At 35.7% G+C, this 21,761-nt stretch overlaps 1 protein-coding gene across 1 annotated transcript in view; it reads left to right on the plus strand.

Annotated features, from left to right (window-relative positions):
* Nucleotides 1-21,761, plus strand: part of LOC127644952 (thymocyte selection-associated high mobility group box protein TOX-like) — a 74,365-nt gene that overhangs the window by 43,269 nt on the left and 9,335 nt on the right. The window contains exons 3-5 of the mRNA XM_052128412.1: nucleotides 3,538-3,645; nucleotides 13,108-13,353; nucleotides 21,030-21,281. Of these exons, the coding sequence (XP_051984372.1) occupies nucleotides 3,538-3,645; nucleotides 13,108-13,353; nucleotides 21,030-21,281 (606 nt within the window). The remainder of the gene's footprint in view (nucleotides 1-3,537; nucleotides 3,646-13,107; nucleotides 13,354-21,029; nucleotides 21,282-21,761) is intronic.

The following is a 21,761-nucleotide window of genomic DNA, read 5'->3' on the forward strand; positions in this document are numbered from 1 at the left end:
TATATACAGTTTCATTATATAATATAAATTGATAGAATGTAGAATTTACATATTTTTAAAAAGTTAAAATGTGATTATAATAATGATGACAAACAAATTATATTAAAAAAAAAAAAAAAAAATATATATATATATATATATATATATATATATATATATATATATATATATATATATATATATATATATATATATATATATAAATTTGCATATTTTTAGGGACCGGTTCTGTTCAGTTCTATTTAGGGTTGCAATGGTATATCTGTTCCACGGTATACCACGGTATGAAAATTTATGGTTATCATACCATGTACATTTGCTTATCTAAGGTATTGAGGAAAAAATTCAACAGGATGGAGAATCTCACCTGTGCGTACACATCTCCTTTCTTCCTCGACTGCCTGTTAGACTCGTCAACTTGCACCACACTCGCACATGCAGCGGAAAAAAAATGTCAGAGAGAGGCGAGGGGGTCTTACATAAGTGAGTAAGTGTGTGAGTTAAAGCAGTGTTTCTCAACTGGTGGGTCACAGGTCTATTCGGACTGGGTCGCAGACAGCAGGAAAAGAACAATGCCATGGTTCTCCCATTGAAGATATTTTGGTGGCCGCCCAAGTGATGGCCTATTTAGGACTGCCGAGGCAGATTTAATTATAATCTCACAATCAGTTAAAGGCTTCTCATCTGCACTTTCGCACGAGTGTAATGGTAGCAGCTCGCGATCATGATCTGCTCTTCTCTCTGGCACGCGCATGCAACAACCGGGCTTCCCTCGATATTGCGGAGCGCAGACCTCAAAACTGATGTGACCAATTTGAATTCTAGTGAGACTTTTCTAGTTTAAAGCGTTACGGAGGAAGTCAAGTTGAAACTCTCAAACATTAGGCAGTCCTGACATGCCAAATAGCACTGAGGAGAAAAAGAGCAACACTGTGCTATGCGCTAAATTTTTTCTCTCATTATAAATCACCTTTACAAATAGGTCTCATGATTTTACATGAGTAAAAAGAACTGTTATATTTTGACAAAATGTTATAGTTTCATATGAAATAATCTATAGGTAGAATCTATTAGACCTCGTTTATATCAACAGTGGCTTTTTTCAAGATGTGTTTCAGCTAGTATTTATTTTTTCATAAATAATATAATTTGTTGTTATTATTATTACTATTATATAAGACTAGCACACTCACCTAACCATGGTAATGAGGAGCATTTCCTCCTGTGTAATATGTGTGTTCTGTTTGAATGATGTTTGAAATTAGAAACAAACAGGATAAAAATGGGCTCATAAGTAAATACACCCTATAATTTTTGAAAGGGGGAGAGAAACTTCCAGTTGCTTTTGTTGTTGACGTCCACATAAAAATAATGTCACTTGATGCATGTCCTTGTACTTTAAAACCATGAACAAAACTATGCAACATAAAGGAAATGTGACCCAGGATAAATTAAATACAGGATACGGTTTTTACTATGGTGGGTCGCCACTTGATTTCCAATGTAAAATCTGCGTCCTGAAGCAAAATCAGTTGAGAACCATGAGTTAACGGTACAGACAGGAGCAGTCTGGCTGCGCTGTTGCGCACCTACAGTATATGTTAACAGTTAATAATCACAGGACATTACTTTAAAAGCTCACACAGCTGATGTTATTTTTCATTTAGTAGTTAATTTAACATGCTATGCTAACATGTGAACTAACTTGCTTTTTATAACATGTTATAGTTACATGCTATTTTATTATCTTGTATATAATTCAGTTTATTATTATAATTCTGTTAGCTTTCTTATTTATTCTATTTATTTTAATTACTTTCAAAAGGGAGACATTTTTTTTGCACATACTTCCATTAAAAAAAAATGGTTTTAAGTTTCAATTATAATAAAGTGTTTGCTCAGCCAAAAAATCAATACATTCTGTTTTCACACCTTTAAGGGTCATTGTAACTGATAATAGTAATTGTGTAATATATGTATACATATAAATGTATACTGTGATATTTTCGGAGACTGAAAATCTCATACCTTTGCAACCCTATTCTATTGCATGTTCATGCACCTGATGAGCCTGAATGTAGCCCACTATTTTTGAATGCTTATTTGTTTGAGATTTTTTATAATAGAAAAAGATTAAAGAACAACTTTTATTTAAACTTTGAGTATTTAAATTGTGTATAAAATAACTTTATTTTGAGAAGAAATTGTAATGTGCATTTTCCTCAAAGATTTTTCAAAACATAAACACACTTTTCTGTCATACTTGGTCATTTAAGTGTTGTAATTGAATCAAATTTTTTTAGAATTGTAAACCTCATATCATATATCGACGCGAATCATGAGATATCCCATCCCCACTTTCAATTGTGATAATAAACAACTAAATAATGTGATTTCTATCTTTTAAAATTGTGAGTTTAATATTTTATTGAATATATTAAGACTATATGATGGGGACTTGAAAATGTGCCTCAACACAATAAGCAATTAAATCTCTAAATGGGTTTTTGATTCACAAGTTTGGCCTTTATTGTTAGACATGTAGACATTGTTTAATAGCTCCCTCTCTAAAATAACTCCCCTACTCCACCCCTCCATATCTCACTTGTGTTTTTCACATTGCAAGTTACGAAAGTGGTAATAGTTCCATTTGTAAATGTACATTTAATAATAAAACACATTTAAAAAAAACTGTCCATATGATTTGGCACTCTGCTCTAAACATCTTCTGTCATTTGGTTTGACATAAGTAACATTTAATAGGTCTCTGTTCTCAGGAAACTTGCAAAGGAGCAATTCACACCTTTCTTACTCGTGCCAAAACTTGACTTGACTCAAAAATTTTATATTTAAACCTAATCAGAACACATTGGAGCTCTTTATGAACTGGCAGAAGTATAATCAAGTTTGTTTGGCAAAGACCTGCCAATCACATCATCTAAGGTTATCCTTTAAAAACACTCTGCATACTGATCAGCACATGACATATACATAATTGAATGTGATTCACCCTAGTGCTAAAAGCTATCAGATAAGCATTCACAATGTGTTGTGATATAGAGAATTAGTGGGAATTACAGTATAACCTGAAGGCAAGGATAGAAACTAAGCCTAGTGGTGTTATGGCTCCCAATAGTAAGAGGAAAAATAAATAAATTATATTTGAGTCATGTATTATTTAGCATGTTCTAGCAAGGAAAGAGCACTAAATTACTGGTCACTTGTTTGTTTCAGTTTATACTAATTTAAACAGGAAAGACTGCACACTGTTCTATGCAGCCACCCATTACAGGGACAGAAATTGATTTAAAATGTGCATTGTCTGCATTGCAAATCTCTGGTCACTTTGCTCATGCTACATGTTTGCTGTAGCTTTAATGCCGGTAGAGATGAAAGATGCGTTGACAATCTAATGCAGCGCCGAGCCAAAAGAAAGGATTGCAGAGTGATGAACGTTGAATGGAGTCTTGCATGTGCTATCGTTTCTTGTTATCCTGCTTGCGTCAGTTAACCCCTTTGCCTTGTGTCCCACTGTAGTTCCGCGTGCCTGCCAGTCCCAGCCAGATGCAGCACAGCAACAAACAGGCCGGCGGCCACTGGAAAAGAGAGACCCCAGTACACACGGATGGCCCCCGTCTGACATGGGTAAATAATCCCACAACAATGCCAATCAGACAAACGTCCATTAACTGTATGTGTGTCTCATCTATATTGTGCTGCATACAGTCTTTACACTTTTATTTGTCATTAATCGCCGCATTGATTTCAGATGGATGAATTGGATTGCTATAATCTTAGAAGGTCTTGAAGCGTAACGCTACTTTAATGTTTCTCTTTGAATATTTAAATGGAAAAATAGGAATATTTATTCACCTTCATGTTGTTCCAAACCTTTATGACTTTCTTTCCTCTGTTTGGCACAAAATAAAATGTTACTGTAGGCAGAATGACTGCCTCAGTCATCATTTACTCTAAATGTTTGGAAAAAAGAAACATTGAAAGTGAATGGTGAGACTAATATGCTGCCTAACATCAAATTTTGTGTTTCTTGGTAAAAAGAAAGTCATACAGGTTTGTAACAGCATATGAGTGATTAATATATGACAGAATTTTCATTATTTGGTGAACTCTTTGATGATCTCTTTAAGCTTTTAATCTTAATACATAATGACATGTACTCTGTGTGATATGCTACACTCCATCTAAAACTATTTTGTTTATATCAGTTACAGGACCTAAGAGATCCAATTTCCCTGATACATGCATATACATTTGAACCTAAAATCCTAATGTTGATAAAATAAATGTCTGTGGACAATTTATATGTCAGCTACTCGCATATTACTTCCTCTGGCTTCTGTTCTGTAGTCTTTATTTTCTACTGTTTTCTCACTTCTTCACTCTTCCATCTTGTTCTCTCTTTCTCTCATACACTTCTCTCGCTCTTTCTCGAATTCCCTCTCTCCTCTGTTGGGAACAGGTAATTACTTTTATGGGCAACAACAGTTGATTTCACCTTGACCTGTGTGGTGCGCAGCCACAAAGCTTTTTCTTGCTTTTAAACACACATTAACTGAATTAGAGAGAAACGGACCCATGTGTCTATTTTAAACTTCACACTCAGGAAGCCAAAACTGAATCTGAAAACCACCTTCAGCTCCAGAGCTGAAGGCAAAATATGCTCTACAGCAGTTTGTCTTTTAATCTCCTCTACTGTATATTACAAACCAAAGGCAACCTGGAGATCAACCAAGGCCAAATGCAAGGATCTTGACTATTATATGACCAGTTAGGGAAGAGTACTATTGGTTTGGGCTAATAATATACATTTTGGTTCTTACCTCAAATGAAAGATCTAAAGCCTTCCATGGTTTGTGAACTGGTATGAATGATACTGTTATTTGCATTAGGTGGTCGTCACTGTGATTGGAGAGCTCGATTACGTTTAATGTATTGATTCAGATGTAATATGTGCAGAGATAGATCACAGCTATAACACAGCGATATGTAAAGTAAAAGTGGTCATGCTGCAGATGGCTGCTGTTGCATTGTGCACAGAATTTGCAGAGGTTAAATATAGATTTTGAAGGAAGATCTGGTGTTGATCCTGGCACCACTTTAAAGCTTGCATATGCTCTCTAAATTGGGCTGAAATGTGTCTAGTGGATTAAACAAAAACTTGACTGGAGCAAACACTTACAAAAATAGATTAACAAATTAAATCCTTTTTTTTTACTTAAAGAAATTGTGGTGCAACTCCGTTTCGGATCGTTCCAGCCCAGATTTGTATTTGATAAATTTGTAAAGCAAAATATAAAAATGAGGCTACTATATAATTAATAAAAATGAATACAAGAAATGTAAACAGGTACATTCCAAATAAAATGTAATTTTGAGCATATTTGGTTTAAATAATGTAAAAGATTTAGTGGTTGGAATTAAAACTCGAGAACTTGTTAAAATGGTGTTAATCTTTGGGTTGAAGTCTGGTTGGCTTTTCTCCATCAGAACATTCCTTCTGACCGACAATACTTTTTTAAGCCTCAATCATACTTGAAGTGATAAAAAGTGATACTGTTATCCATCAGAGCATCTCTTGACAGCCTGATCTCATTAATATACCTAGCTATTTGTATGTTCATATTTGTAACATTTAAACGTACATGTTTTTATACATTTGGATACTAGACACTAAAACAATATGGACATTTGAAAGAAAAATATTGATGAATCCATTACAAATATATTTAAATACATGAATTTGACTGAATTTGATTTGATTTTAGATCCTTTAACCCTACCCCAGCATCTAAACTTAACCTCATTTCAACAATATAAAACATGTAACAAGTAGATTAATGTACAATATCAATAATTATTGTTACAATATATTTGTTTATTTATATTTTACAAACGCTAATCCCACACCTACTCCTAAACCTAAACGTAACCATTTATTAAGCATATAAAACATGTAACCGGCAGATCAATTTAATCCTGAAAATGTATTGTGATACCTCATAAAAAAAATATACATCGCAGAATACGGCATTTCGCAAACAGTCATTAGACAATGAGCATTCAACGTCACTGCCGTAAAACCGCTGGTCGTAATGCTTGAGGCGGCAATTTTTGCATTTAAAAAGGAAACTGTTACAACGGGCGCGACAACGCTATGGTGAATGGAGAAGGAGATCGTTGAATAAAAGTTTTGAATTTGGGTCTGTTCTTCACATGAAGCAGTCTGAAGATTTGTATTATATCTAACAAATATATGGATTCATTTTATTATTGTTTTATGGTGCTTTTTTTGGTTTATTTAGTTTTTTTGGCATATTCTGAAAATTCCTTTTGTGTCCCATGGCAAACAAAAATAAAATGTAAGGCTTAATAAATTATTAAATGATTACAGAGAACTGAATGAAACCATTAAAATGTCATTATTATGTCAACTGCTTTAAATAAATGTGATGGCATTTAACTAATCTCCTTGATTATAAATTAAATGTAATTAACTGATTAAGTCTATGAACTATTCTATATTAATCAGTTCAAACAGTACACAGAAACATTTCTACTTTCTGTAGGTGTTAATACATAAAATGATAACGTTTAAATGCTGTCAATACGTCAGTATTGTACGTGTCTATGCAAACGTAAGAGAAAGTATGTGTGCTAGAACCAAACTTTACGTAAGAATACATGATTACTCATGAGATCATGTTGCTTTGGACATGCAGATCCGTTCCTTTCTGTGAGACATAGCAATAATAACAACCCAGAAAAACGTAATCGATAAGATGTTAAAATACACAGTGCATTCATTTGCCGGGTCGCAGACTCCACCTTGGAACAGAGCGCGTCTGTTGTCTGTCTGCTCACAGGTTCTCTCCTATCTTACCATCTCTTCTCTTCCCCCCTTCTTCCAACCAAAACCATGTCTTTCTTGGCCATTAAATAAAAGCCACATTTATTAGCCCAAAATGGCGAAGTGCTGAGCGCATGCCAGCCCACAAGCACTCTGTTTCACAGTTTATTTATTTTAATGCGGCAGCAAGAAGAAGTGGAGTGTGCCAGAGATGCAAGATAAAGCCGACTACAGCATACATTCACCGAACACTAAAAATATACACAGTTCTCTTATTTCTGGCATACACTCAAAGACACTACTTTACCAAGAAGTGAAAGTGCTCACTTTGACTCATAAAGCAAGCAATGTTCGTTAAACAACTGTTGGTTTTTGTTTGAATATGATAAGATATTTTTTTGATATTGCATTGAGTTTTTGGTTGGCTAAAATCATCTGATCCATGTTATAGAAGATGCAATCAAAGCAATGTACAGGAAGGGTATTTGATGTTAATTCTATCCCTAAACTACATATTTTAAGCCTGGTATAGACTTATATGGTATGTTATTTGTTTGTTTCTTGCACAGAATGTATTTGAATAATGTAATGGTTTTTGACATGAATATAGACTCTGATGAGGGGGTTGTCAGATCGGTGTGTGGGTTTTGTACTCAAGGAATCTCCATCCCCCACCCCTCCCCCAGATGTTGCAGAGCTCTTGGGGGACCAGGAGAAAGCTGTGCATTTTAAACATGCATAAACTAACCTTGTGTTCTCTCCTGAGACTGAAGAGGCCCATTCTTACATATGTGTTTTAGTGTGTTTCAGACACATGTTCTCTTGAGCCAAACTAATATACATTTAGAACTTATAGTATTCATAGAATGTTTTGACAGGTTTAGTGTGAGTTTTAATCAGTCACATAATCTAGCAGCAATGCATATTCATGCATGCATAAGCCTTAAGCCCCTCAAATGCAATGATGCAGTGGACAGGGGAGTTGTCTCTCCTCACAGTTCCTGGACTGCACAAGTAGTAGCTGTTAATATGATCTTAACATTATAGCGCTCATGAATGTCCACCCAGCGCCATATTGTAGGGGAAGATGGGGGAAGATGCCTCTTGGCCATAGATGGCTCTAAATCTCATCTCAACACCTTTATTGAATGTCTGTGCTTCTCTTAATCTTGACATTTCATCTGAGTATCAATATTTGTGAGATTTATTCCATCCAAACAGTTTTGAGGTTAAATAATTGAATTTTCTGTCATTGGAAAATAGTGATCTGTGTCATTTTATTATTATGGATATTAACACTTTTTATGTCTATTTGTTAATGGGGGATCTATAGACACAGGAAAGTATTTAGATTTTTCGAGTGAATTTATTTTTCATTTCAAAGTTTCAAAGTTTAACCGTCAGCAAAAAAAAAAATTTAATACATTAAATACTGAGTGACCCTAAAACCCTTCCTTCATCTATTTCAATTGACATTGCTTTTCCAGTGTGTGTTTTTTTTTAAAGGTTTTGTCATTTGTCTCCTAAATAATTTGATTAGATGCTGCTCAATTCCAAATATCACACACTGTTACTTTTTGAACAAAAGTTTTCCTTTGACATAAAGCAATGAAATATGACATACGGCAAAACAATTGAAAGGCATAATTCAGAAAAAAATTGTAATAGACACCAGAAATATCAATTGAAACATTAAAATAAACAGAATTTTTTTCATGGCTGCATTTACAGATATATTTTTAATTTCCTGGAACAGAATTGGGGTCTGAAGGGGTGAATAAACAAACAAAGGTGATGTGCAAAATATTGTGAATGGCAGGATTGCTTAGATTCCATGTAGGCTTGTCGATCGGTTTATAAGAGACTCGGGGTGTATATTCTTTCTAATGCCATGGCTCAGGTCAGACAAGAAGACAAGGAGGCTTCACACGCCCTCACGTCACCCCCATTAGACAAAGTAAAAACCTCCTCCAAAATGCTTGACCTTGATGCTTGCACAAGACAGACAAGCCCTTCTCCATTTATCCAGAAGCTCTCAACAGTAATCGGCTGCTCAGCAGGTCTGAGGTTGTTTTGGGGGCCCAGCCAATGAATGTTGCATTCAAATGATCACCGCCCCTTGCTCCCAGAGGTATTCATTACAGGCTGAATTGCTTTCGTTGCTTCTCTCTCACACAATCTCAGCCTAGATGGCAAATGAAAAGCTGGTTAAGAAAAAAATGGGGCAGCTTATTAAGTTTAACTACTGTAGCATTTAACCTGACATCTTCATTATTCAAAATTGCATTATGAAAAGGCTGCTTCATCCGTGCATGCAGGTTACTGTTGTTTATGCTTCCTTTCTGCTGTTCTTTGGCTACTTAATTGGCGGAAGGGCATGACGACGTGTTATAGCGCCCCTCGTGCCGCATGGAGCTCTGGGTAATATTCCATAGCCAATCCTGGAGTGGTCATTTAAATATCCTTCTGAAAAAGTCTCATAAATCATGTTTCAGCAACAATCAAGACCATTCATCAGAAAAGAATCTTCCAAACTTGCATTATGTTGCACAATGATGGGGCATATACATTTTCAATTTAGTACTTTATTTCTTTATTGACATGATTGTTGTACATATTACATTGCCAAAGCATGAACACACATAAAAACAGAGATAGGAAAGAGAAATATATAAATAAATATAAGGTGTTAGAAATGTTAATTATAATAATATAAATGTCAAAATAATAAACAAATATACATACAATAAACGATTGTATAATATTTTATAAAAATAAAACTGATAAATCAATAAATATTATAATATTTATTATAATATTTTAATAATATATTTATTTAAATATTAAAATATATAATATAAAATTAATTTAAATAATAAAATTAGTAGAATAAAATAAACTTTCATTAAGATAGAAATGGACATTAAGTCTACCCTATTGTACAGACAATGAATGAATATAGAGTACAGAGCAGTGGTTTCTGGTCATATCTCTTATCTCAAAAATGCACATTTCTCATCCAGTGTGTGCGCCTCTTTTTATAATGACTAGCTGATTTATGCCCGTCAAGATGGAAGGCTTATAAACAATCTACATTTAATGCATAATTTCTGCTGCTGAAGCATTTCTGCCACTCACTACAACATGTTAAAAACACAAGGGTTCTGTCTCTCATTTCTTTCCTTATTGTTAGTATAAACCACATCAGATACATGACTGTCCACCCACTTCACCCCCCGCTGTGAAGCTTTGATTGGCTGCTGACTGTGAAGTTGCCCATAGACAATGATTCCATACAGCCATTATGATCATCATCAGTAATTGATAGTAGATTTAAATGACTCTCCTGCTCATTTGCCATTCATCTCCCACTATTACCCTTGTGCAATCTGACAGGCAATCACCTCCCTGTGAGATTTGTTGTCCAGTCAAAATTATGTCACATGAAATGGAAGAGGACTGGCACATTTTGTATCTCAAAAGTTATTTTTTTCTCCTTTCCCTTTGCATGTTTTGCGAGTGACAGCAGTTGGGAAACTATGTGTCATGCAAAGTCTGAAGAATCAAAGGCAAACGATTTACACAGAAATGGCAGTTTTGTCTTCAGTTGTTTCATTTATTGTTAAATGAAAAGCTAGGTTTTAGAGACAAAGCTCACACACGTGGTTTGGTTTTCAAGCTAAATTATGGATGGAAATGGTACATGACATTAGATCTGAATGTACAGACATTGTTTGGGGAATTTCCCAAATTTTTGACTCAATATGAAAACCAGTTTATTTAGATTATGTTCATTTTATCCGATTCAAATCTGCACTTTCTGAGCCTGAAGGTTTTTGATTCTGTTTTTTAAGATAACACAAAAATATTTCAATTACCACAGACATTGCAACATAATGAAGAAAATAGCATGTTCAAATGTTTCTTCTTCAAGTGCAGTTCAGAGCTTGGAATTAAAAAATTAATAACTGGCACAAGTCATTCATTCAGGGAGAAAATGTATTTATTCAAATAAGTTGGAATGTTTTTGCATAAGTAGGTCTGCATTTGATGACACTATGTTTGTATCTAAAGTATTTTGCCTTCAGCCTATTTTTCATGAAAAACACGCTGGTGCTAGAAATGTTTGCAATGCTCTTAATTTTTGTGCATTACACTGTTTTTCAGAGCCACACACCACAGCACAGTCTTATTTATTTCCTGTGTTCTCTTTTATGGCTGCCTGTTTACGCATCTCAGTGGCACAAAACAAAGGTGTAAAAAAAGGATACACCCCCAACATTGTGAATAACCTTTAAAGTACATATACATAATTTCACCTTGACTCGTGTGGGCAAAACAGTCATCCATCTTCTGCTTTTATATGTTTTTCTTATTTTCACAAGAATATAATAATTTTTTACAATGACAATAATTACAAAAATAAGTACATTACTTGCAAGAAAGCCACCGCTTTTTTTTTCTTTTTTTTTATTTGGCAGTAGAAATATTCCTCTAAGGGCCTTACTGTATGAATTATGCCAGCATATTTCCCACAAAACAAACGCAGACATCTGTGAGGCACAACACAATCAGATATGCAAATGAGCATGATACATTGGCTTTTGGAGGCAGAAGTAGGAAGCTCATTAAAACGATTATTGCAATCCTTAAAAGTAACAGTTGGACCGTTATTTCAGTTGAGTTTGAATATGGAACAAATTTCATACCTAATTGCCTGTAGTTGGCTGTCTGACAGGTTCATTTAGTTTGCTGCAAATAAAACCTATGTATTAGAGATCATAAAGCACCCAAAAAGAAGAGCCCCTTTGAAGGTAAAAAAAAAAGAAAAAAGAGAGGAATCATTTGCGTAATTTCAAGCTGAATCAGAGGCATATTTGCTGTTAGCTTTTCCAGAAGTGTACTGCAATTAGAGTTAAATTAAAAATAGACGGCCGTATACTGTTGGGGAAATATGGCTTGATATGTTCTCCGACGAGCCTTTGGTAGAGATAATTTAACTTCATACATGCAAATGCAGCTTGGATCTCTCTCTCTCTCTCTCTCTCTCTCTGATAACTGTATATTTTTATACAGTATTTTACTCCCAGGGAGTGTTTACAGAATAATTTATGATTTTGCTTGGATTTGTACAGCGTTTCATCTCCTTATCTGCTTTACATCTTTTTCATCACAGTCTAAACTGACAAGGGCCGCAGGAGGCAGTGCGCAGGGCAGACTGTTTGAAAGCAGGCAATATTCCCAGCCAAAGCAAACTTCACAGCCAAGCAAAAGGGACTGTTCAGCCTCATAAAAGCAGCATTTTGTTATAGTCTAAAGCGATTGATTGACCATTTGCATATAATTTGACTTCATCAAAGGCTCAAATTGTAGGAATGAATCATAGTAATGTTCAACATACTTTGGTGTACTTAATTCGCTGTTTCATTTACTCTGTATATAGTTGTGATAAGTCCTATTTCTGTTATTGATACAGCGTGAATCATAGTCGTAGCTGACTCGCTTCAGTGGCGGAATGTAGAACATCAAAGAATGTTGGTTTTTAACAAGAACTAGCGATTTTTCTGTTCATGTCATAACCCATTTCATTCTCTTATTTATAAGTGTCAAATGGACAGTCTGTCCTAGTTCTAGCCTACAGTTCAACCCCATTGTGCAGTATTTCAAACTAACTGTTTGGAGGGCCTTTTCATCCTACCATTGGAGACACTCTGACAAGAATGTTCATTGAATTTCATTCGGTTTTCCATTTTGAAGTTGCAGTGTGAATTTGTTGTGGCAAGATTTACAATGTCAGACCATTTTTATTGTTATTTTTTGCTCGCCTATAAATTAATGATCGTAGACATAAAAAAGGTATAGTTCCTTGTTCTTTATAACGTTTATTATAACTAATAGCATTCAGTGCTTATATAAGCCATAAATTAATCTTTTTAAAATTGTGATCATTTGCTCACCCTCTAAGTTTTACTTGGCTTCTTAAATAGAGCACAATAGGAGATGTTAGGCAGAATGACATCCTCCGTCATCATTTACTTTCATTGTATGGAAAAAGATGCATTAAAAGTGAATGGCAACTGAGGATGTCATTCCCTAACATTCTTCCTTAATTTTTGTGTTCTGCAGAAGAAAGAATGTCATATGAATTTGGAACGACCTAAGTATAAATGATAAGCAAATCAGTTTTCTGACAGATCACATAACCTTTGTCTTGTCTGTATCTCTGTTCTGCTCTACAGTCCTATCCAGTGCCCAGTCTTGGGGACGAAGACTTCAATATTCCCCCCATCACTCCACCCACACTTCCCGAACACATGATGGCACACTTGCCCGAATCTGAGTCTGGATCGTACCATCCCCTATGCCCCCCTGTCTCCCAGAATGGACTGCACCACTTCCACCTGCAAGGAATGGACCTGCCCGGCATGGCAGTCCCCAACATGATGGGCCAAGATGGCAGCCTGCTCACCAACTCCCTTTCGGTGGTGAGTACTGTTTGGGCCCTTAGGCTGTGGAGAATCTTTCTTGATTATGGAAAGTGACCTAGAATACAAAGTTTCTTTCTTTGTTGAAGAACCTTCATTGTAATATTGACATCTTACAGCAAACAAAAAGAACAGTGTATGCTCTCCTTTGAGATGTCGTTAATGCATTCTGCGTGGCGAAATTATGCAACACCAAAGTTGTTTCAGTGCCCAAACCATTATTTTTAATTGACACAAATAAAATACCTCAAAAGAGATTATAAAACGTTGAAGCAGCATAGAATGATTGAGATAGCACCCAGCAAATGAGAGCTAATGTGATTTAACGCACAGTGAAACAATGCCAAATTCCCATTTGGATTAAGTTAATTAAATATAATTAAGCCTCAAGGCACTCCTCCTAGTGCAGTCTTCTTGCCTTGTAGCTGTACTATATAGTTATACAGTACATTCAGAAACAGCAGATAAATAGAAAATCTACTTTTGAATTTGTTTTAGGTCACTAAAAACATGTATTTTAAATTATTTTATTTAAATTAGTAAATGTTTTTATTCATTGAATTTATCATTTAGATTTAAAATGATAAAATTATTTAGGCACAGATTTTGTTTAAAAATATTTTTGTCCACATACATTTTTCTTCTGATTAAATTTTTATTGATTCATATAAATAACAAAGAAAAGCCAAACAAATTTACACAAAAACCTAATTTAATCCCCACTATTACCCCTCACCCTCCCAATCCCCAACCCCATCCTGACCCTCAACAACATCCCTGTGGTCACATGATTATAGACACAATATAATACCAAAAAAAAAAAAACTTCTCTCTCCACTGCCCCTCCCTGAGAGCCCTCCAAAAACACCAAATAGCTGCCCCATTTCCCATCAAACAAATCCAAATTCCCCAGCCTTCTACATGAAGCTTCCTTGAATGCCGCCACCCTCCCTGTCTTAGTGCACCATTCTTGAAATTAGGGTGCTCCAGCCGACTTCCATTCCCTTTTTTGTCTGCCAATCATAACACTAGTTCTTTGTGTTTATCCCCTATATTGATGACTGCCCCATGGCCTAAAATACAGAGTCTTGCGCTAAATGAAATTTGAGTGCCCAATAAATCACACATAAAACTCTGAACCTTCAACCAAAGTTCTTGGATCTTAACACATCACCAAAAAAGTTGTTGTGTCCCCATCTTCTGATTGGCATCGTCAGCAGTTGGGTGTTTCTTTAAGACCAAGCCTATACAATCTAGGGGGTTCAATAGAATTGATGTAAAATCTTGAATTGCATAAGGTGCACCCTTGCATCTCTAGATGCAAACCTTTTTTTTTTTTATCCTAGCCCACACTCCCTCCTCAATACCAAGTTTAAATCTTTCTCCTATAATCTCTTGAGAGAAGTTAAAGCTCCATCCCCCAGACTCTGAATTAGCAGGGTGTAATACAATGATGCCTCATGACCTTTTCCAAAAGCAATAATCACCACTCCCAGAGTATCTGCCACTTTAGGGAGGTGTGTGCTACTCACAAAAATAATACAGAGGAGGTAGAGCAGCTGTAAATACCTAAATAACAGAGATCTGGGAATCCCAAAATGTTGAATCAAATTTTCAAAGGATCTCAACAATTTCCACATGATATATTTTTGATTTTCTCCCCAATTTGGAAAGCCAATTTCCCAATGTCCTCTAGGTCCTCGTGGTGGTGTAGTGGCTCACTTCAATCCAGGTGGCGGAGGACGATTCTCTGTTGCCTCCATCTGAGACCGTCAATCTGTGCATCTTACCACGTGGCTTGTTGAGACGTAGCACGTGTGGAAGCTTCACGCTATTCTCCGCAGCATACACGCCACGTGCCCCACCAAGAGCGAACCACATCATAGCAACCACGAGGAGGTTACCCATTGTGACTCTATCCTCCCTAGCAACCAATTTGAATGCTTAGGAGACCTTGCTGGAGTCACTCTGCATGCCCTGGATTCGAACTCACGACTCAGGGGTGGTAGTCAGCGTCTTTACTACCAGCTACCCAGGCCCCCACTTTAGACATTATTTTTAGAGATATTTTTATTTTGAAAATTATTTGTTATATTTTTTATTTACATTTAAATGAATGCAATTATTAAGGCACAGGTTTTATCTCAAAATCCTTTTTTCTACATTATTTTAAAAGCTATTAAAGCTTCAGTTATTATAATTATCATTATTTTTATATATATATATATATATAAATAAATAAATAAATAATATATTATATTATATGAAAAATACATATTATAAATAAACAAACATAAAATAAAGTTAAATAAAAATCACCTCAAACCTTTCTTGTCTTTTTACAATTGTTTTTATATTGATCATCCAAATTATTGCTTCTTCTGGAGAAATGAAACCCAAACCGTAAATTTTGGTTAAGTGAAAGAAACCACACTAATGTGATTCTGACGCATATCAGGCACTGGTGAGCTGTTGCTGACTGTGGTTAAAGACGGATGGGAGATGTGCTTCTAATCTGATGCTTGAGTCAAACTGAAACTTCTCCTCTTCATCTCTCACCTATTGTTTTCCAACCACTCCATGTTTGGGGCCAAACTTAAATATTGAGCATTATTTTCTTGCATTTGTGTCATGATAAACCACAGAACAGCCCAGCTTATGTTGCTTTTTTGTATTATTATCACCATAGTTTCACCATCGGAATGATTATGTTTGCACAAATGATTTGTCTTTGATGGAGCCGCTTTTTTTTTTTTATTTATTGGAAATTAATAAATAATACTGCCACATATTGGCCGCAAGAGAAATAATAGTATGTTCAACTGATGTTTTAGATTCTCATTGTTGCTACATTAGAAAAACACTCATGTACCTTCATACTGCCCCTCTTAAACTTTCACGTACATCAAACAGATTTTTAAAGAATAAAATACACACGGGTGACTTAAAAACATAGAGTGACATGCACACTGAAAGATATTGAGATTCACAAAGGCATTTGTTCTTTTCACCTTAATGTTCTCAGTGCTTGGAGAACATCCATTTAGAGCGGCTATGAATTATGGTTGCCAGGCAACGGGACAGAGAGCTTGTAGCTGCAGTGGAGAATGAAAGCTGATGGAATTAATTTTCTCCCAGCATTAGCCTGTTGGAGCTGCCTTCTCTGGTGGAACAGAGAGTGCATTTATGTGTCTCCTACATTTTGCATTCATTTTATAAGTCTCACAGCTTGCATTGTTTAGCCAATGGAGAGAGTTGAGTGAAATGTGCTTCACTTTAAAAAGTATTAGATTAAAAGGAAAATTATCTCATAAGGTTTCACGGTCCTTCTTCGATGCATTAAAAAGAATGGAAATAAATGGAACGGAATAGCTAAATGGATCTCCCAGTCCAGAGGAACAGTGAAAGGTTTCTTCTGTGCTGCATTCAATCGAGCAGCTTTTTATACACACGATGTGAGTGATGAGATCTTATCTTCTATTCTGATGAGCTCAATAATTCACCTAAATGCAACAAATTTCTTGGAAATGCTCAGGCCAGGTTTGCTTTCCGCTTTGCACTGACATGTCCACTTAAATAAGCACATGTTGATGTGTGTAAAATGTACAAATCTAAACAGAGCTAACAGTGGAGGAGAGAAAAAGAGAGGGAGTGAGAGCGGTAAAGAGCAGTAATATCGTCCATCATCAGCTCAGAAAGCCACTAAATCCTCATCCAGCACTGGCCTAAATAAAAAAGAGACAGTAATGGACATAAATCTCAATTTATTGTATATTTGCAGCAAAGCCTACAGTTTTTTTTTTTTAGTTTTTGCAGTACTTTGCTGTGCACTGCAAAACTACCACATTTGAGACCTTGAAAGTGCAGTGTGACATGAAATGATATGAGTTACTTCTAATAGATTGCTTATGCATTGATCATTCACAGTTACTTTTAACAAGTGGCGAGTATTTGCATGCACTGACATAAACCATACACTTGAATCTTGGAGAAAAACAAAAGCAAATCTGAAGCATTACTTAAACCATGTAGTTAAGATTAATTAATAAAGCCATGATGTTACTTCTAATAGACTGCTTATGGATAGATCATTTACAGTGAAGTTTAATAAGAGACAAAAGAGATATTTGCATGCAGTTATATGAAATTCATCCAAGAGTAATTAAACTCTGGCATGTACAAATGACAGCTGGTGTTATGTGCCTTTACCACACTTCTCATATGTACTTCTGCATGCCATAAATATTGGGTGTTTTCCATCATACAGACTTTGACAAGCTATTATTACTAAAACTTAACAGCCTGAAGGGGAAAGAAATTAATAACCAAGATTATGCAAGTATATTAAATGAATCAGTTACATTCTAATGATCAAGAGTGTAAACGAAAATGTGTGCATTTTAGCTTAATATATAGATAATACAGTCTAACAAAAGGACATGAAATAAAGCCTCATTATTCTGCCTGGAAAAGTCCTTATCATTGGGCTGTGGTTTTATTACCCTGAGCAAACAACTGGCTCTGATCTAGTCCAGCACTTAAGCTATTTATACCTATTTAATGGAAACAGAAGGACATGAAAGTGCCCCTGAAGTGACAGCAGCGTAAAGTAGACATTATTTTCTTCCCTTAAAAATGTCATTGGAGTCCATGGAAAAGCTGGGGTTCTCTTTTCTCTTTCATACATCTCTTTTTCACACTATAGGAAGATAAGTATGCAAATATTCCCCTCCTGTAAGTGTGATTACAATTTGCTCTGTGATATAAAAGAAATTGATATCAAATGAGTATGACCTGCTTTACAGCATGGGTCAGTGATTCTGATGAAAAAATGCATCCCAGCCAGGCATTTGTTATTTAAAACTTAAAAAGTGCAGAACAGGCAACCTTTAAGGCTTTTGTCTGTGACCTCGTCACGTGACCTCTATTCATCCAGAGCAAGCCTTTGTCCTCATGTAGTTGAGATTAATGGTGAGCTCAGATGATAAATACCATCACAAGCTCACTCTGACAAATGCAATTCAATATTGCCTAGCAGCCATGTTGATGTTCTTGCCGTTAAGTTACTATTATAAATTTGTTTACATTTCTTATTGGGAAATTTAGATTGGATTTAAGAGTCTTCCAAGTGGTATTTGATTCACTGCTTTGATAAAATGTGATGTTGTATTTGATTTCACCCTTTCTGTGAAAGTTACCTGAGAAAGCTTGTCTTGCCGCTAAGTTTTGTTTTACCAAGAAAAGAAAAATGACCTTTTATCAACATGAGTGGTTCTTAAGTTTAGAGTGTTCTCTACCACAAACTGACCACATTATCTTATTACCCTATTTGTGACAAAAAGTGTGTATTGTCTGGTTAATGAGAGGAAAGAAAAAGCCCCCCTCAACAATATAAAAATGTTTCTCAAGAAATTGAGTGGGAAGAGTTTGAGTACTGCAAACAGAACATATTAATGTGGTGTGTACGAAGGTAAACGCATTTCATAGAAAAATGAAACTTCCTCCTGTCCATAATTATCGTAATGGAACCCATGAAAAGTTCTTCTATTGAACCGTTTTCCATTGTGAGCTTTTTTCCAACCATTTCATGAGAACATGACATTTTCACCTGTATCAGTTTATGATTAGTCATTTAACTTCTAAAACAGCACGGATTGGAGATTTTCCACTCTATTGCTGGTTAATATCACGTCATTAACCGTACACATCCAATCAACATGGCATCAGTCTCATCTCAGCGCGAATACCAATGTAATCTCATAATACTAACTTTTGCTTTCGGAACTTTTCAGTTAATAGAGAGTCTTTCAGACACCTCATGACATGCCTTTGAAAAACACTTAATGTGTTCAGTTGATGAATCAAGTTTACAAAACTTTTGCTAACTTAAAATAAATGAAAAGGGAAACTATATGTACCATACTGCACAAATACTAACATGAACTTAAATGACCATGAAGAACTGGTGCAAGCTTAGGCACCATTACTATAACGATAATAATTTTTTATCATTGCTCATACATAGAATAAGGGGGTTTTAGAAATCCCTAATTGTATGTATTAAACTAACTCCTAACTTTGATTTTTGGATCAGAATGTATCAGACAAGTGGAAGAACCACCCACAACACCCTAGCATCATGGCCGCAACTTTTGCATGAGCAACATCACACACATTTTGTACTGAAAGTGCTAAAATTATAATTTTTCATTTGTATTTTCAATTATTAGACATTTTCCTCCATGTTACTGTACACTTGAGAGTAAGAAATTTGTATTAAATCTAACCATTTGCATTCTTCAGTGCTCTCAAAGTCTTTCTTAGAAATAAGAGGCAGTTCGAATGAAAATTTCAATATGCATTGTTTAATGTGTGTCCAGTGGCTGTGAAGTGTTGAGTTGGAGAGGGAAAGTCACCTGTCCTTCAGGTAAATGCATGTGGCCTGTAACCCCAATGCTCCACCCGTTGGGGGCATTGTGTTCGATACAATGGTGGGCGTATGGTACATTTCGGGTCACCTGTTGCTTCAGACAGTATCAGGTGACAGACTACATCTACTGGGCTTGTCCTTGTCGGAAGTGATTTATCCCCAAGATAGTGTTCAAAAGCAATATTTTCTACACCCTACAACTACAACTGAAATGTGACATTTCAAACCTGTCACAAGGAATGGATGCAGAAATTAGTTCTAATTAAAGGGATTGTTCACCAAAAAATACAAATGATTGCATATAAATGATGCATTATTTACAGTACTCCCCCTAATGTTGAAGAATATCCTGGCCATACTTTGCCATATACAGTCATTTACCATATAATGAAAGTGAATGAAGACTGGGGTTTTCAAGCTCCAAAATGATAAAAATACACCATAAATGTATCATAAAAAACTTTTACAACTATATTCGCTATGTTCCAAGCCTTCTGAAGGTGTGGTGTTTGGGTCTGTTCCAAAACTTTGTGAGCTTCTTTGCTGTCTCCTGCCTCTATGGCAGCAGCTAACCTAAATGGAGCCTCATAAGAGAGCGATTTGGAATCTCTACATAAGAGGCAACCCTTCACGTCATTCAAGAAGCACTCCTCACATGCAGCTAACAGGAGACTTGACTTGCAACTGATTTCAGAACAGGTGACGTGAGAGAAACAACAGAATCCTCTCATCAGCATAAATATACATGGCAGACACAAATTTTGAGAAGGAAAAAGTAATTTTTCTATCATATTAAACAATTTCTTATTGATATTTTTCAGTATTGAGTGGATTAAAAGTATAATTATAATCAAAATGTATCTTGATTCGTCTGCCAACTTGGATTTATTTTTCTACCAAGCTCATGGTGCATTTTGGGATTGCCTACCAGGGGAAGGATACATTCGATGATACCTTCATCGAATGTACCCAAAACAAGATATCTTATGAGGCAGCATGTTTAAGATACCCACCATTTCAGACTGCCTATTTGTTGTAAACTATTCCTTTAACATCTGTATTATCTGCATATCTACAGCCTTGCAAAAGTTTGACCTATAGGGAGCTTCTTCTGTAAAATTTCAGTGAGAATAGGATCAGTTCTTCAATAATTTTTAACATGCAACCAACAGAAGTGCCCAAGGTTTGTTTTATTTGAAAGATACAGTTCATTCATTTCTAGTCTGGATTTGTTTTTATCTTCTAGATGCAGCAAATGGTCAATTCAGATTCCCGTTATGGCGGCCACCCTCAGATGGACACGCTTAGACCAAGGGTCCAACCAGGCATGGTTTCGCAAGGTCAGCTGACCACTATCAACCAATCGCAACTCAATAATCAGTTGGGGCTGAACAACAACAATGGCACCCATTGCTCCCCATCTCCACCAGAGAGCAAGTCGGCTACACCCTCCCCCTCCAGCTCGGTGCATGAGGACGATGCAGATGATGCTGCCAAGGTGAGAGAGGGAGCGTTACGGACTCTATGATCTCATGAATATAAAAGCTTATCTTCCTCTCACATACACACACATGCACAGTTATGCACTATGCAGTGTATTAAATGGAAAGTGTCACTGCTGACCTTTTAGCAAATTGTATTGCCATGTTTCCTTAAGCATAGAATTCTGTTCTCCACAGCCCAAATACAGCACATTTTCTTCAAAACTCTCGAAACTGATCTTCTGGAAAGTGCGGCTGTTTTGATATTTACGATTATGGTTTTGTAAGACATTGAAAAAAATAATTTATTTGGGGCCGTTCTGACCGAAAACCTTCTTGTGAAGAAAGAAATCCAGAAAAAACTAGACACAGCATAAAAAATATAATGGAATGCAGGTGTCGTTTATAAAAGTTGACGTCTACAAAACATTGAAAATCCTTCACAAATCTACAGTGAGTTCAAACAGTTATTTATTTGTCTTGTTTTTAGTCAAATA

The sequence above is a fragment of the Xyrauchen texanus genome, chromosome 6 (genome assembly GCF_025860055.1).
Source record: "Xyrauchen texanus isolate HMW12.3.18 chromosome 6, RBS_HiC_50CHRs, whole genome shotgun sequence".
In the NCBI taxonomy this organism is placed as follows: domain Eukaryota; kingdom Metazoa; phylum Chordata; class Actinopteri; order Cypriniformes; family Catostomidae; genus Xyrauchen; species Xyrauchen texanus.